The 15,442-nt window shown below is 45.0% G+C and overlaps 1 protein-coding gene across 2 annotated transcripts in view; it reads left to right on the top strand.

Moving 5' to 3' along the window:
- Positions 1-15,022, top strand: part of kremen1 (kringle containing transmembrane protein 1) — a 33,965-nt gene extending 18,943 nt beyond the window's left edge. The window contains exons 4-9 of one of the 2 annotated variants that reach the window (XM_088995273.1): positions 6,568-6,692; positions 10,913-11,066; positions 11,149-11,481; positions 12,343-12,567; positions 12,787-12,871; positions 13,821-15,022. In XM_088995273.1, the coding sequence (XP_088851399.1) occupies positions 6,568-6,692; positions 10,913-11,066; positions 11,149-11,481; positions 12,343-12,567; positions 12,787-12,871; positions 13,821-13,992 (1,094 nt within the window). In that variant the 3' untranslated portion in view covers positions 13,993-15,022. The remainder of the gene's footprint in view (positions 1-6,567; positions 6,693-10,912; positions 11,067-11,148; positions 11,482-12,342; positions 12,568-12,786; positions 12,872-13,820) is intronic. The other variant, XM_088995274.1, reaches the window with a different exon arrangement.
- The last annotated feature ends 420 nt before the right edge of the window (positions 15,023-15,442 follow it).

Below are 15,442 nucleotides of genomic sequence, written 5' to 3'. Positions count from 1 at the left end.
TCATCAAGTCTGATTTATGAGGCGGGGGGCAAAGGAGGGGGCAACGCCACTTTGAAATGGCGCTAACATCTGCGCTAACAATCAAATCCAGATGTGGGGGCCCTTCAAGTGACGCCCGCCAACAGATTCCAACGCGTCCGTTTGGTTTTTTGGGGGTTCGGGTCCTGATCCATCCTCCATTTTGTAAAACGTCGATACAGTGACACCTTGTCTTACAAACTTAATTGGTTCCCAGACAGAGTGTGTAAGGCGAAGAGTGTATCCCAAAAATTAATTTCCCATAGGAAACCATTAAAATTAGAATAATCCGTTCCCAGGTCCCCATAAAACATAATTTTTCTACTAAATAAGCCTTAAAACTACACAAAATATACCCTATTTTATGTATAATAAATGTGCTATGTTATTATAATGTAAGAAATAAACTGTACTGTATAATAAAGTTGTTTTATTGACCTTTGTGATGGTCGTTGATGGCTTGATGGAATGCATCGCTTTTTGCATAAAGTGTCTCAAGGAACTCTGTGTTGTACATCTTGGAAGTTGTGATATTGCAACAGCAACAGATGCAAGCTTGTTTGATGGCTAGTGTGGGTTATTTGTGGAGCCTGATTGATGGGAATTTTAACCTTGCAGTCAACACTCTGCCTTTGAACTATCAAAGTTGACACTCTCACTGTCTGCCGGTCTCTTTAATGTTTAAACCCCCCCCCCCCCAACTGCTGCGTTCTTGACCAATCACGTGGCTTTAACAGAAGACTGGGGGCGGAGAATAGAGGACAAAAACAGTCGGCTGCCATTTTCTTGTTAGGAGAACGGGCTCGTTCGTGAATGACACATTCATTGTGGTGCTCCGTGTGTATCCCGAAAAATAGTTCGTACGCCAAGGTAATTTTTTTTTATATATTTAACGTTCGTAATCCGAAAAGTTCGTAAACCAAAGGGTTCGTAAAACGAGGTATCACTGTACAACAAAACCAATCGAGTTGGCTGATCAAAATTTATCGCTTTTTGGTTGATCTAGCTAGCTACCTAGCGGGCTATCTATTTGCTATCTATTAGCTATCTTGCTGTCTAGCTAGCTATCTAGGTAACTATCTATTAGCTATCTGTTATCTATCTAGCTCGGTATCTATTAGCTAGCTTTCTATCTATTTGAGTTACTTCCGGGTGAGTGAACGCTGGTGCGTGTGGCTTCCGCTGCTCACCCACAGAAAAACTGATCCTGTGACTGTAAAGTGACCTAGAGAGTTTTGAAAGGCGCTTATAAATGAAATGGATTATTATTATTATTATTGCTAGCTTGCTAGCTAGCTAAATATTAGCTATATAGTTGGCTATCTATTGGCTATATGGCTGTCTAGCTAGCTAATTGAGTCAGGAAACATATTGGCTATCTAACTAGCTATTGGCTATTAGCTATCTATTAGCTAGCTCGCTAGCTTTCTATCTTTTTTTTCTTTATGGATGCATTTGGCTGATATTTTGAAAGTGCGGGCTGTTGTTTGCGGCTTCACCGAGTCACGACAAGCAGGTGCAAATCCGATGTGTGCCCCCCCGCCCCCCAACCACTTCGTGACCACCCCCGGGTCCTAACAGGCGGCTTTGAATCCGCCCGACTAAAATTAGCATCGTGCCTGACAAATAAATTCAATTCGGGAAAGGAAACATGTGGGCGGTGGGGGGGGGGGGGGGGGGGGGGGGTTCCTTTTGGAGAACGACAGGAAGGAAAAGAAGAAAACAAGCTTGGGGTCCAAATAAGCCAGCGGAACATGTTGGACATGTGGTCTGGCAAGCAGGCGGGAGAAGCGCAGGCTGGCCTCGCGTGGTCCCCCCCCCCCCACCCCCAATTCTGCCCCCCCTTTGACCTCGAGCTGCTTTCAAGTGGCGCTTTTATTTCTGCTTGTTTTTTTTCCGAGGCTGGCTGCTCTTGCGGTCGCTCGCCGAGGCCCTCCACGGGAGTTTGCCTCAGGCCCTTCAAAATAAAACGACAACAACAACAAAAAAGACACAGAAATGTACGGAAGAGCATTAGGGCCAAGTTGAAATGGATATTTTTTTTAGAGATGGAGTATTATTCCGAGAAAAAAGGCGCAAATTTGCTCGATTTAAAGTCACAAATTTGCCAGATTCAAACACGCAAATGTGTGACTTTAAAGCTAGCACATTTACAAGTTTGAATCTAGTGAATTTGGGACTTTAAATCTCGCAAATTTGCGATTCTAAATTGTGCAAATTTGCAAGGTTGAAACTCGTTTAAAACTAGCCATTAAATCTATCTATCTATTTCTACGAAAATTGAAAGAAAACAAGATGAAATGAAAGCAATTCTGACAAGCAAGATGGCGGCGGACAGACTCCAGACAAAGCCATGTGCTCCGGGCAAAATGGGGCGGGGGGGGCGATGGGGCGTATTGTGATTGTGATCTGACCCGCAAAGGCCACCTCGCCCGAGTTCCAACCCCCCACACCCTCGGGCCTGCAGAGAAAAAAAGCCGTTTGACAGAATTCCTCATGAGAGAAGACTTGTCACAGTCTAGCTAGCTATCAAGCTAGCTGCCTGTTTGCTAATTATTAGCTGTCTAGCTGGCTATTATTTAGTTGACTAGCTGGCTGTGTAGCTATCTATTAGAGACTGTATCTATTAGCTAGTGAGCTAGCTAGCTATCGAACTTATCCTGTGACTATAAAGTGACCTTGAGATTTTGAAATGCGCTCACAAAGGAAATTTATTATTATTATTATTATTATTATTATTATTATTATTATTATTATTATTATTATTATTATTATTATTATTAGCTGTCTGCTAGCTAGCTAGCTAGCTATTTAACTTATCCTGTGACTCTAAAGTGACATTGAGATTTTGAAATGCGCTTACAAAGGAAATGTATTGTTATTATTAGCTATCTATTAGCTATCTAGCTAGCTTTCTATCTATTTGAGTTACTTCCGGGTTGAGTGAACGCTGGCGCGTGTGGCTGCCGCTGCTCACCCAAAGAAAAAAACTTATCCTGTGACTGTAAAGTGACCTTGAGTTTTGAAAGGCCCTTAGAAATCAAATGTATTATTATGAATTATTATTATTATTATTATTATTATTATTATTATTATTATTACGATTATTATTATTAGCTTTCTGCTAGCTAGCTAGCTATTTAACTTATCCTGTGACTCTAAAGTGACATTGACATTTTGAAATGCGCTTACAAAGGAAATGTATTGTTATTATTAGCTATCTATTAGCTATCTAGCTAGCTTTCGATGTATTTGAGCTACTTAGGGGTTGAGTGAACGCTGGCGCGTGTGTCTGCCGCTGCTCACCCACCGAAAAAAACTTATCCTGTGACTGTAAAGTGACCTGGAGAGTTTTGAAAGGCGCCTAGAAATGAAATGTATTATTATTTTTAGCTATCTATCAGCTAGCTAGCTAGCTTTCTATCTATTTGAGTTACTTCCGGGTTGAGTGAACGCTGGCGCGTGTGGCTGCCGCTGCTCACCCACAGAAAAAAAACTTATCCTGTGACTGTAAAGTGACCTTGAGTTTTGAAAGGCCCTTAGAAATCAAATGTATTATTATGAATTATTATTATTATTATTATTATTATAAAAGATTGGCCCCCCGGGGGTCTTCCTGACCCACTTTTGACCCCGGAATGGAATGGAAACTCTTTGACGGCGGGTCGGTCGCCGCGTTGCCCGACGGGGACGAGTGGGCGGGTTTTGTTCGTTCGCCTTCGAGGGGTCCGTCGGGGAATTCTTTGTGTTTGAAATGCGGCATCAGGACATGAGTAGCCACACCCACCCCACCCTCCTCCTCTGCCAATCAAGTTTGAGCCTGTCACTTGTTGTCTTCGCCGGCGCCATTTTCCAAGATGGCGGCGTGGCGCTCCGACCCGAATGGTTTATAATAATAATAATAATAATAATAATAATGATGAGGATGATAATGATGGTAATGATGATGATTAAAAAATAATAATGATGATAATAATAATGATAAAAATGATAATAATGACGATTAAAAATAATAATAATAATAATAATAATAATAATAATAATAATGCTGACAATGATAATGATGCTAAAAATATTAATGATAATGATGATAAAAATATAATGATGATAAAAATAATAATGATAATAATAATAATAATAATAATAATAATAATAATAATAATAATACAATTCATTTGTAGGCGCCTTTCAAAACTCTCAAGGTCACTTTACAGTCACAGGATGTTTTTCTGCGGGTGAGCAGCGGCAGCCACACGCGCCAGCGTTCACTCAACCCGGAATAACTCAAATAAATAAAAAGCTAGCTAGCTAGCCAGCCATTAGATACCCAATAGATAGCCAACCAGCTAGCTAGCCAGCTAGCTAATAGACAGCCAGCCAACCAGCTAGCCAACTAATAGATAGCTAGCTAGCTGGATAGATAGCTAACAGATAGCCAGCCAGCCAGCTAGATAGCTAATACATAGCCAAATTATATAGCTAGCTAACCAGCTGGCCTTTCTCCATTTTTCTTTCTGGGAGACAAACGTGAGCGAAGGGTACGCTGCAGAAACAAAAGCTAAGACTGACTTCTTTCTGTAGCGCCGAAAAGAACGCCCTCATTGTCCGCCGGCGGCGAAGGCGGGCGGGGGCGGGGCGTGGGAGCCGACGCCGCGACTTCGCCGCCCGGTGCCCGCTTTGCATTTCTTTGACTCTTGGCTGGTTCCAAAAATGAAAGCCGCCCCATTGCCCCGCCCCCTCCTGCGTTGCTAATCAATTTCTTTGGTCCTCGCGGCGGTTTTCAAAGTCACGTTCCCGCCATCCGAACGCGCGTGGAAAAAGACGTTTGTTACGCCTTCACTCAACCTGGAAGTAACTCACATAGAAAGCTAGCTAGCTACCTGTTAGCTATCTATTAGCTAGCTATCTTTCTATCAGAGTTACTTCGCTATCTATTAGCTGTCTATTAGCTAGCTAGCTTTATATCTGAGTTACTTCCAGGTTGAGTGAAGGCCTAGCTAGCTATCTGTTAGCTGTCTATTAGCTAGCTATCTTTCTATCAGAGTTACTTCGCTATCTATTAGCTGTCTATTAGCTAGCTAGCTTTATATCTGAGTTACTTCCAGGTTGAGTGAAGGCCTAGCTAGCTACCTGTTAGCTATCTATTAGCTAGCTATCTTTCTATCAGAGTTAGTTCGCTATCTATTAGCTGTCTATTAGCTAGCTAGCTTTATATCTGAGTTACTTCCAGGTTGAGTGAAGGCCTAGCTAGCTATCTGTTAGCTGTCTATTAGCTAGCTATATTTCTATCAGAGTTACTTAGCAATCTATTAGCTGTCTATTAGTTAGCTAGCTTTCTATCTGAGTTACATCCGGGTTGAGTGAAGGCCTAGCTAGCTATCTGTTAGCTGTCTATTAGCTAGCTATCTTTCTATCAGAGTTACTTCGCTATCTATTAGCTGTCTATTAGCTAGCTAGCTTTATATCTGAGTTACTTCCAGGTTGAGTGAAGGCCTAGCTAGCTATCTGTTAGCTGTCTATTAGCTCGCTATCTTTCTATCAGAGTTACTTCGCTATCTATTAGCTGTCTATTAGCTAGCTAGCTTTATATCTGAGTTACTTCCAGGTTGAGTGAAGGCCTAGCTAGCTATCTGTTAGCTGTCTATTAGCTAGCTATCTTTCTATCAGAGTTACTTCGCTATCTATTAGCTGTCTATTAGCTAGCTAGCTTTATATCTGAGTTACTTCCAGGTTGAGGGAAGGCCTAGCTAGCTATCTGTTAGCTGTCCATTAGCTAGCTATATTTCTATCAGAGTTACTTCGCTATCTATTAGCTGTCTATTAGCTAGCTAGCTTTATATCTGAGTTACTTCCAGGTTGAGTGAAGGCCTAGCTAGCTATCTGTTAGCAGTCTATTAGCTTGCTATCTTTCTATCAGAGTTACTTCGCTATCTATTAGCTGTCTATTAGCTAGCTAGCTTTATATCTGAGTTACTTCCAGGTTGAGTGAAGGCCTAGCTAGCTATCTGTTAGCTGTCTATTAGCTAGCTATATTTCTATCAGAGTTACTTAGCAATCTATTAGCTGTCTATTAGTTAGCTAGCTTTATATCTGAGTTACTTCCAGGTTGAGTGAAGGCCTAGCTAGCTGTCTGTTAGCTGTCCATTAGCTAGCTATCTTTCTATCAGAGTTACTTCGCTATCTATTAGCTGTCTATTAGCTAGCTAGCTTTATATCTGAGTTACTTCCAGGTTGAGTGAAGGCCTAGCTAGCTGCACATGGGCAGACTTCATTTGGGAAGAGGTTATCGCATAGCAAAACGGGCAGCTTGGCCAAAACAAACATGCGGATCATACCTCTGAAGATGGAGGTTACTGATTCGCTGTGGCGACCCCTTGAAGGGAAAAGCCCAAAAGAAAAGAAGAAGAAGCTATTGTTATTGTATATAATAGACAGCCAATAGATAGCTAAGTAAGGTTAGCTCAGCGCCGGATGGCTAATCCCGGAAGGTTCCCGCCGCCAACGCCCCATTGACGCTTGTTGTTGTTGCGGTTGTGCTTTTTTTTCCAGTGCCGGGCAACTTGGGCTGCTTCCGGGATAGCGGGGACCCCCCCACCTTGTCGGGGCCCACCGAGACCTCCAACAAGCAAACCATCCAGACTTGCATCTCCTTCTGCAGGAAGCAGCGATACAAGGTCAGCAAAAGCCAAACGCCCGCAGAATCATGATCGTAATCATCATCATAATCATACATTTCATTTACGGGCGCCTTTCAAAACTCTCAAGGTCACTTTACAGTCACAGAATCAGTTTTTCTGTGGGTGAGCAGCGGCAGCCACAAGCGCCAGCATTCACTCAACCCGGAATAACTCAAATAGAACACGTTAGCTAGCTAGCTAATAGATAACGAATCGATAGCTAGCTAGCTAGTTAGACAGCTAATAGTTAGAAAATAGATAGATAGCTAGGTAGCCAGCAACGGTGACCCCGTTCAACCGAGAATAACTCAAATAGATCAAGTTAGCTAGCTAGCTAATCGATATCTAGCTGGTTCGACAGCTAATAGATAGCAAATAGCTAGTTAGCTTGGTAGCCAGCAACAGTGACCCCGTTTAACCGAGAATAACTCAAATAGATCAGGTTAGCTAGCTAGCTAATAGATAACTAATTGATAGCTAGCTATCTAGTTAGACAGCTAATAGTTAGCAAATAGATAGATAGCTAGGTAGCCAGCAACGGTGACCCCGTTTAACCGAGAATAACTCAAATAGATCACATTAGCTAGCTAGCTAATAGATAACTAATCGATAGCTAGCTAGCTAGTTAGACAGCTAATAGTTAGAAAATAGATAGATAGCTAGGTAGCCAGCAACGGTGACCCCGTTCAACCGAGAATAACTCAAATAGATCATGTTAGCTAGCTAGCTAATAGATATCTAGCTGGTTCGACAGCTAATAGATAGCAAATAGATAGTTAGCTTGGTAGCCAGCAACAGTGACCCCGTTTAACCGAGAATAACTCAAATAGATCAGGTTAGCTAGCTAGCTGATAGATAACTAATAGCTAGCTAGCTAGCTAGCTAGACAGCTAATAGATCGCAAATATATACTTTTCCTAGATTTTCATTCATCCCTCTCACGTTGTGCTTTTTTGGGCTAATAGATAACTAATAGATAGATAGCCAGCTAACAATTTAGACACCTAATAGATAGCTAATAGATAGCAAATAGATAGCTAGCTAGGTAGCCAGCAAAGATGACCCCGTTCAACCGGGAATAACTCAAATAATCAAGTGAGCTAACTAGATAATAGATAATTAAAAGCTAGCTACCTAGCTAGCTAGTTAGACAGCTAATACATCGCAAATAGATTGTTTTTCCTAGATTTTCATTCATCCCTCTCACGCTGAGCTTTTTTGGCTAATAGATAACTAATAGATAGCTAGCCAGCTAACTAGTTAGACAGCTAATAGTTAGCAAATAGATAGATAGCTAGGTAGCCAGCAACGGTGACCCTGTTCAACCGGGAATAACTCAAATAGATCAAGTTAGCTAGTTAGCTAATAGATAACTAATAGATAGCTAGCTAGTTAGACAGCTAATAGATTGCAAATAGATAGCTAGCTAGGTAGCCAGCAACGGTGACCCCTCGATTCCAAGCTAACATTGGCCCATCAATGGCGCCGGCCATAAATTCCTAGCCCGTGAGCGGAGGCGGGCGAGAATGTGGGATGGGGCGAGGGGGGCGTACCTTGGGACACAATGGCTTCCCTTTGATGGCGGCACAATCGCACTTTTCACTTTTCCCGCATATTCGGCGCTTTCGTGCGAGTGACGACATTTGCTAGCGGGGACAATGACGTTTCTCACACCACCACCAAGCCGATCTTGGGCGTCAACAAACAGAATCGTCCCTATTCAGAAGGAAAGGAAAAAAATGGCCGCTTGGATAGATAGAAAGCTAGCTGGCTAGCTAGCTTGCTAGTTGTGTTAAGTGCATTCTGTCTCCATATTATCTGTGACAAATTAGCTAGACAGCTACTTAGCTAATAGGTAGCTAGCTATATAGCTAATAGATTGATAGCGAGATAGCTAGCCAGCTAGATAGCAAATAGCTAGCTGTATATGTTATGATTCCACAAAAATATACACTTTAAGGCCGTAAACTGCCGTGTGACTACAACTAGCTAGCTAGCTAATAGATACACTACTACTACTACTACTACTACTACTACTACTACAAATAATAATAATTATAATAATAATCTATTTAATTTCTAAGCGCCTTTCAAAACTCTCAAGGTCACTTTACAGTTGCAGAAGTTTTTCTGTGGGTGAGCAGCAGCAGTCACAGGCGTCAACGTTCACTCAACTCGGAAGTAAGTGAAATAGATAGAAAGCTAACTAGCTAGCTCGAAAGCTAACTAGCTAGCTCGCTAATAGATAACTAATACCGAACTATCTATTAGCTATCTATTAGCTGTCTATCTGGCTCGCTAGCTATCTAGCTTGCTATCGTTTAGCTATATAGCTATCTAGCTGCCTAGGTAGCTATCTATTAGCGACTGTATCCTGTGACTGTAAAGTGACCTTGAAAGGTGCTTAGAAATGACATGGATTATTATTGTTACTGTATCTATTAGCTAGCTAGCTAGCTAGCTTTCTATCTATTTGAGTTACTTCCGGGTTGAATGAAAGCTGGCGCTTGTGGCTGCCGCTACTCACCCACAGAAAAGCTTATCCTGTGGCGGTAAAGTGACCTTGAGAGTTTTGGAAGGCGCTTAGAAATGAAATGGATTATTATTATTATTTTTTTAATTATTATCTAGACGGCTAGCTGGAAGCTATCTATTAGCTATCTGGCTGGCTGGCTAGCTATCAAGCTGGCCATTTATTTGCTATATGGCTGGCTAGCTAGCTATTATCCATCTATTATTAGATAGCTCGCTGTCTAGCTAGCTAGAGATGACATTTACTGAACTTAAAACCTTATTTATTAATTCTTAGCTAGCGAGTTAGCGAGCTAGGTAGGTGGATAGATGGATAGGTAGGTAGGTAGGTTGATTGGTTGATAGGTAGGTAGGTAGGTAGGTAGGTAGGTAGGTAGGTAGGTAGGTAGGGAAGGTAGGTAGGTAGGTAGGTTGATAGGTAGGTAGATAGGTTGGTTGATAGGTAGGTAGATAGGTAAGTTGGTCGGTTGATAGGTAGGTAGGTAGGTAGGTTGGTTGGTTGATAGGTAGGTAGGTAGGTAAGGTAGGTAGGTTGGTTGGTTGATAGGTAGGTAGATATGTAGGTTGGTCGGTTGATTGGTAGGTAGGTTGGTTGATTGGTTGATAGGTCGGTAGATAGGGAGGTTGATTGGTAGGTAGGTAGGTAGGTAGGTAGGTAGGTAGGTAGGTAGGTAGGTAGGTAGGTAGGTAGGTAGGTAGGTTGGTCGGTTGATTGGTAAGTAGGGAAGGAAGGTAGGTAGGTAGGTAGGTAGGTAGGTAGATAGGTAGGTTGGTCGGTTGATTGGTAGGTAGGTAGGTAGGTTGGTTGGTTGATAGGTAGGTAGGTAGGTAGGTAGGTAGGTAGGTAGGTAGGTAGGTAGGTAGGTAGGTAGGTAGGTAGGTAGGTTGGTTGATAGGTAGGTAGGTAGGTAGGTAGGTAGGTAGGATAGGTAGGTAGATAGGTAGGTTGGTCGGTTGATTGGTAGGTAGGTTGGTTGATTGGTTGATAGGTCGGTAGATAGGGAGGTTGATTGGTAGGTAGGTAGGTAGGTAGGTAGGTAAGGTAGGTAGGTAGGTAGGTAGGTAGGTATTGGTAAGTAGGGAAGGTAGGTAGGTAGGTAGGTAGGTAGGTAGGTTGGTTGATAGGTAGGTAGGTAGGTAGGTAGGTAGGTAAGGTAGGTAGGTAGGTAGGTAGGTTGGTCGGTTGATTGGTAAGTAGGGAAGGTAGGTAGGTAGGTAGATAGGTAGGTTGGTCGGTTGATTGGTAGGTAGGTAGGTAGGTAGGTAGGTTGGTTGGTTGGTTGGTTAGGTAGGTAGGTAGGTAGGTAGGTAGGTAGGTAGGTAGGTAAGGTAGGTAGGTAGGTAGGTAGGTAGGTTGGTTGGTTGGTTGATAGGTAGGTAGGTAGGTAGGTAGGTTGGTTGGTTGGTTGGTTGGTAGGTAGGTAGGTAGGTAGGTAGGTAGGTTGGTTGGTTGGTTGGTTGATAGGTAGGTAGATTGGTAGGTGGGTAGGTAGGTTGATAGGTAGGTAGGTTGATTGGTAGAGGTAGGTTGGTTGGGCGGACAGACAGACGGACAGTTAGCCACAGAGTAGCATGGACACTCACTTTTGTTTCCGTCTGGCTTGAAAAGACAAAACGGGCGACTGGCCGGTTGGTGGCCAGTCCCGGGCCAGTCCCGTTTTAAGCTTTGCGGCGGGTGTGCGCAGTTGGCCGGCATGGAGTCCGGCTTCGCTTGCTTCTGCGGCAACGAGGCGGACCTGGCGCGGCGCGGACGGGCGCCCGGCACCGACTGCAACCACGTTTGTTTCGGCGACCACCGGCAGCCGTGCGGCGGCGACGGCTGGCTCATCGTGTTTGACAGTGAGTCCCAAGTCTGGCGCCCCCCTTTCTACTTCTTCTTGCTCCCGAGAGACGGCCTTCCGACCTTTTGGATTTTGGTCAGCTCGGGTAGGTTCCTGCGGCGGCAATTACTCGGCGCCCTCTGGGGTCATCTACTCGCCGGACTTCCCGGACAAATACGGAGCCGGTCGCGCTTGCTACTGGACGGTGCAGGTTCCGGGCTCGTCCGCCATCCTCTTCGACTTCACCCTCTTCGACATCACCGATCAGGCCGACATGGTGGAGCTGCTCGACGGCCACACCAACCAGGTGGTGGCCCGCTTCGACCGGCGCGGACCACCTCGCCGCCAGTTCAACGTCACCGGAGACTTCGTCATCCTCTACTTCTACTCGGACGGCAGCAACCAGGCGCAGGGCTTCGTGCTGCTCTACCAAGGTGGGGACGGACGGGCGGCGCCTTCGCTTCTGATGCATGTTCCTTGCGGCCTTCTCCTTTTCTCTTCATGGCCAAATGTCGCTGGTGGTTGGCCCAGAAGTGGTCTGGGAAATGAAGACCATTTTTGGGCCAACTTTTGGGCAGAGCTTTGACCCCAAAGTGGTCTGATTACTTTGAGGTCAACTTCTGGGTGGAGATTGGGCCCTAAAGTGGTCTGGGGATTGAAAACCAATTTTGGGCCAACTTCTGGGCAAAGCTTTGGCCCCAAAGTGGTTTGCGTTTCACAGACCACTTTGTAGCCAACTTCTGGGCGGAAATTGGGCCCTAAAATGGTCTGGGGATTGAAGACCATTTTTGGGCCAACTTCCGGGCTGTGCTTTGGCCCCAAAGTGATCTGGGGATTGAAGACCACTTTGGGACCAACTTCAGGGCGGAGCTTTTCCCTAAAGTGGTCTGTGGGTTGAAGACCATTTTTGGGCCAACTTCCGGGCTGCGCTTTGGCCCTAAAGTGGTTTGGGGATTGAAGACCATTTGTGGGCCAACTTCTGGGCAGGGATTGGGCCCTAAAGTGGTCTGAAGAATGAAAACCATTTTTGGGCCAACTTCTGGCCGGAACTTTGCTCCAAAGCGGTCTGGGTAACGCAAGCCACTTTGGGGCCAACTTTTGGGCGGAGCTTTGGCCCCAATGTGGTCTGGGTAACGCAAGCCACTTTGGGGCCAACTTTTGGGTGGAGCTTTAGCCCCAAAGTGATCTGCGTTTCACAGACCGCTTTGGGGCCAACTTCGGTGCAGTCGCCATTGCCACCCGCAAAAGCGTCACCGGTTCGGACAATCCATTTCTGTCGTTGCCTTTCTCCGCAGCGCTGAGAAGCCGCCGCAATGAGCAGAACGGCGACGACGGGGGTCCGAGCCTACTTGGCACGGCGCGACCCCGGGCGCCCCCCGACGTGACCCCCGGGACCTCCAAAGGCCGCGCCTCCTCGTCCTCGCAGCTCCTCTACGTCATCACGTCCAGCCCCGGCCAGCCGCGGCGCAACCTGCCAGGTCAGTGGGCTGGACCCGGACGGACCAGCGGACGCGGCGCCAGTACGTCCAGCTTATCTCGTTAGCATTTGGCGCTACGCTAAAGGCCGCCGCCAGCGCCCTGAAGGCTCTTTGATATTTTCAAGACGCCATTTTTCCCAAACACGCAAACAGCGTTCACAATAATGTCAATTGGACTTTGGTCACATGTCGAACCGGTTCTGGTCTGTGACGTGTGGGGTGTGTCCTTTATTGGCCCCTCCCCCTTTTGTCTTTTGCCAGTGTGGAGCATCTACGCCCTGACCGGCCTCCTCGTCGTCACCGCCGTCGCCGTGCTGGCTAAGCTGCTGCCGCACATGCCACTCAAGTGGGTTTTGACACCACCCCTTTTCCTTTCTTTCACCGATGTAGAAAGCCATTTTCCCCAATAATAATAATAATAATAATAATCCATTGCATTTGTAAGTGCCTTTCAAAACTCTCAAAGTCACTTTACAGTCACAGGATCAGTTTTTCTATGGGTGAGCAGCGGCAGCCACAGGCGCCAGTGTTCACTCAACCCGGAAGTAACTGAAATAGATAGAAAGCTAGCTAGTTAGCTAATAGATAACTAATACCTAACTATCTATTTGCTATCTATTAGCTATCTGGTAGCTGTCTAGCTGGCTCGCTAGCTATCTAGATGGCTATCGTTTAGCTATCTAACTATCTAGCAGGCTAGGCAGCTATCTATTAGCAACTGTATCCTGTGACTGTAAAGTGACCTTGAGAGTTTTGAAATGAAATGGATTATTATTACTGTATCTGCTAGCTAGCTAGCTTTCTATCTATTTGAGTTACTTCTGGGTTGAGTGAACGATGGCGTGTCTGGCTGCCGCTGCTCACCCTCAGAAAAACTGATCCTGTGACTGTAAAGTGACCTTGAGAGTTTTTAAAGGTGCTTAGAAATGAAATGGATTATTATTATTATTATTATTATTATTATTATTATATTATTATTATTATTATTATTATTATTATTATTATTATCTAGATGGCTAGCTAGAAGCTATCTATTAGCTATCTGGTTGGCTGGCTAGCTATCTAGCTGGCTATCTATTAGCTATCCGGCTGGCTAGCTAGCTAGTTATTATCTATCTATTAGCTGACTAGCTCGCTTTCAATCTATTTGAGTGACTTCCGGGTTGAGTGAAGGAATGCTCGACGCTGTTTAACGCCACTTCCGGTTGAGGTTTACCGTCAAAGTAAACAACAATCAAAAGCAACTACGCGTGGAGAGACGCCTCGGTCACCTTTCACCCTTACCTGCTCTCCAGGTCTCCTCGCGTTCCCGCCGCAAGCGGCTCGGACGGCCGCGGCCAAAGCGTCTCGGCGTCCTCGGAGCCATGGATCATCCTCTACCGGCCTTCCACCATCTCGCTCTTCAAGAAGAAGCTCAAGAACCACCACCATCACCACGGCGACCTCAGCCCCCTGGTGGGCAACTAGCACCGCCCGTCGAACGCCTTTACTTAGCGCCGCGCTAAGCTAACCGCCGGCTAATGCGGCATCTGGCCGGGACGCTCGCCAACTTGTCGTCGGGGGCGGTGCCGCTTCGTCACAACTTGGGCATCAAATGCAAAAGGGCGTCTGCGCCGGTGGGGGCGGAGCCTTGGCGTTCAAGTGCCCCTCCCTCCAACAACACGCCTCCCACGTGACGGCGATTTATTTTTGGAGACTTTTTTGATAGTCGGCATGAGGCGGTTGACGACCAGCTTGTTTATGTTCTTGGAACATCTCATTCGCCTTGACTTTCAAATGTGGGCGGGGCAAGGGGCCGGGCATGCTGTCTACTAGCGCTTTTGTCATATTCCCGCCACGCACTTAAGCAGGATTTTGGGAGCAAACCTGGAAAAACGGGCGAAGGCGGCGAGCCCGAAGGCACTTTGAGGGCCATTGCGCTCCGGGAACAAAATGGCGGCACCTTGAAATGGATGAAAAGGATTTGGGGGTTCACCTGCTCGCTCACTTTTTTTTCCGCAAATGCAATCGGGGGGTCTGCATCGCAGGCTTGGATTCATTGGGATCGATTGATCGGAAACAGGGGAAAAACGCACTTGAGGGGTTAAAAAGCGGCGCCAAAGGCCAAGTCGCTTGTGGTCTTGCCTTCAAACGTCAATCAAAATACAATCCGCCGATTTTGGACGAATCACGTCGCACCTTTGTTTCGTTCAAACAAAAATAACACATTTGATGTCCAATCGCACAAAACAACGTGCTCGTTTCAGCCAATCACGATGAACTTTGAATTGGATGGGTGGAAGGAGTTTTTTGGGGAGAGGAACCACCCACAATCAGCATTTTTTTCCCCTGTTATTATGCAAATGACCACCATCAAGCATCGTTTTCTTCGTCTTGCTCATCAAGCAAATATGTACATAGCACAATATTGTCAGATGTATAATTTATACCGTAAATTATTGTTTATTGTCCATGTGAAAGGGGTACAATTGTTTGGATTAAAACAATTTTAAGTTGATTTCGCTCTTGTTGTACTCTGGCGCCCTCTTGTGGAACTATTGAGTTACTACATTGTTTGGATTTGATTAGACAGTAAACGGTTACAATCGAACCTCGGAAGATTGAGGACGATGATTCGCTGTGGCGACCCCTGAAGGGAAAAGGTACAATCGGTACAATGTATATATATTTACATATATCGAGATAAATGTATATGTGTATTTATAGATAAAAAAATAAAAAGACTAATAATAATAACAATAATAATAATACATTTATTTTTAGTACATAACATTGCTGTTGTGTTACTTCCGGGTAGAGTGAACGCTGGCGCGAATGGCCGATGCTGCCCCACCCGCGCAAAAAAAGTTCTTATTCCGTGACTGTAAAGTGTCCTTGAGACTTTAGAAAGCGCTTAGAAATTACAAATTATTATTAT

This window comes from Hippocampus bargibanti, linkage group LG04, assembly GCF_051943395.1.
Source record: "Hippocampus bargibanti isolate YZ-2025 linkage group LG04, ASM5194339v1, whole genome shotgun sequence".
Taxonomy (NCBI): domain Eukaryota; kingdom Metazoa; phylum Chordata; class Actinopteri; order Syngnathiformes; family Syngnathidae; genus Hippocampus; species Hippocampus bargibanti.
The sequence above is the reverse complement of the archived record's forward strand: the minus strand, read 5'-3'. Positions and strand labels throughout refer to the sequence as shown.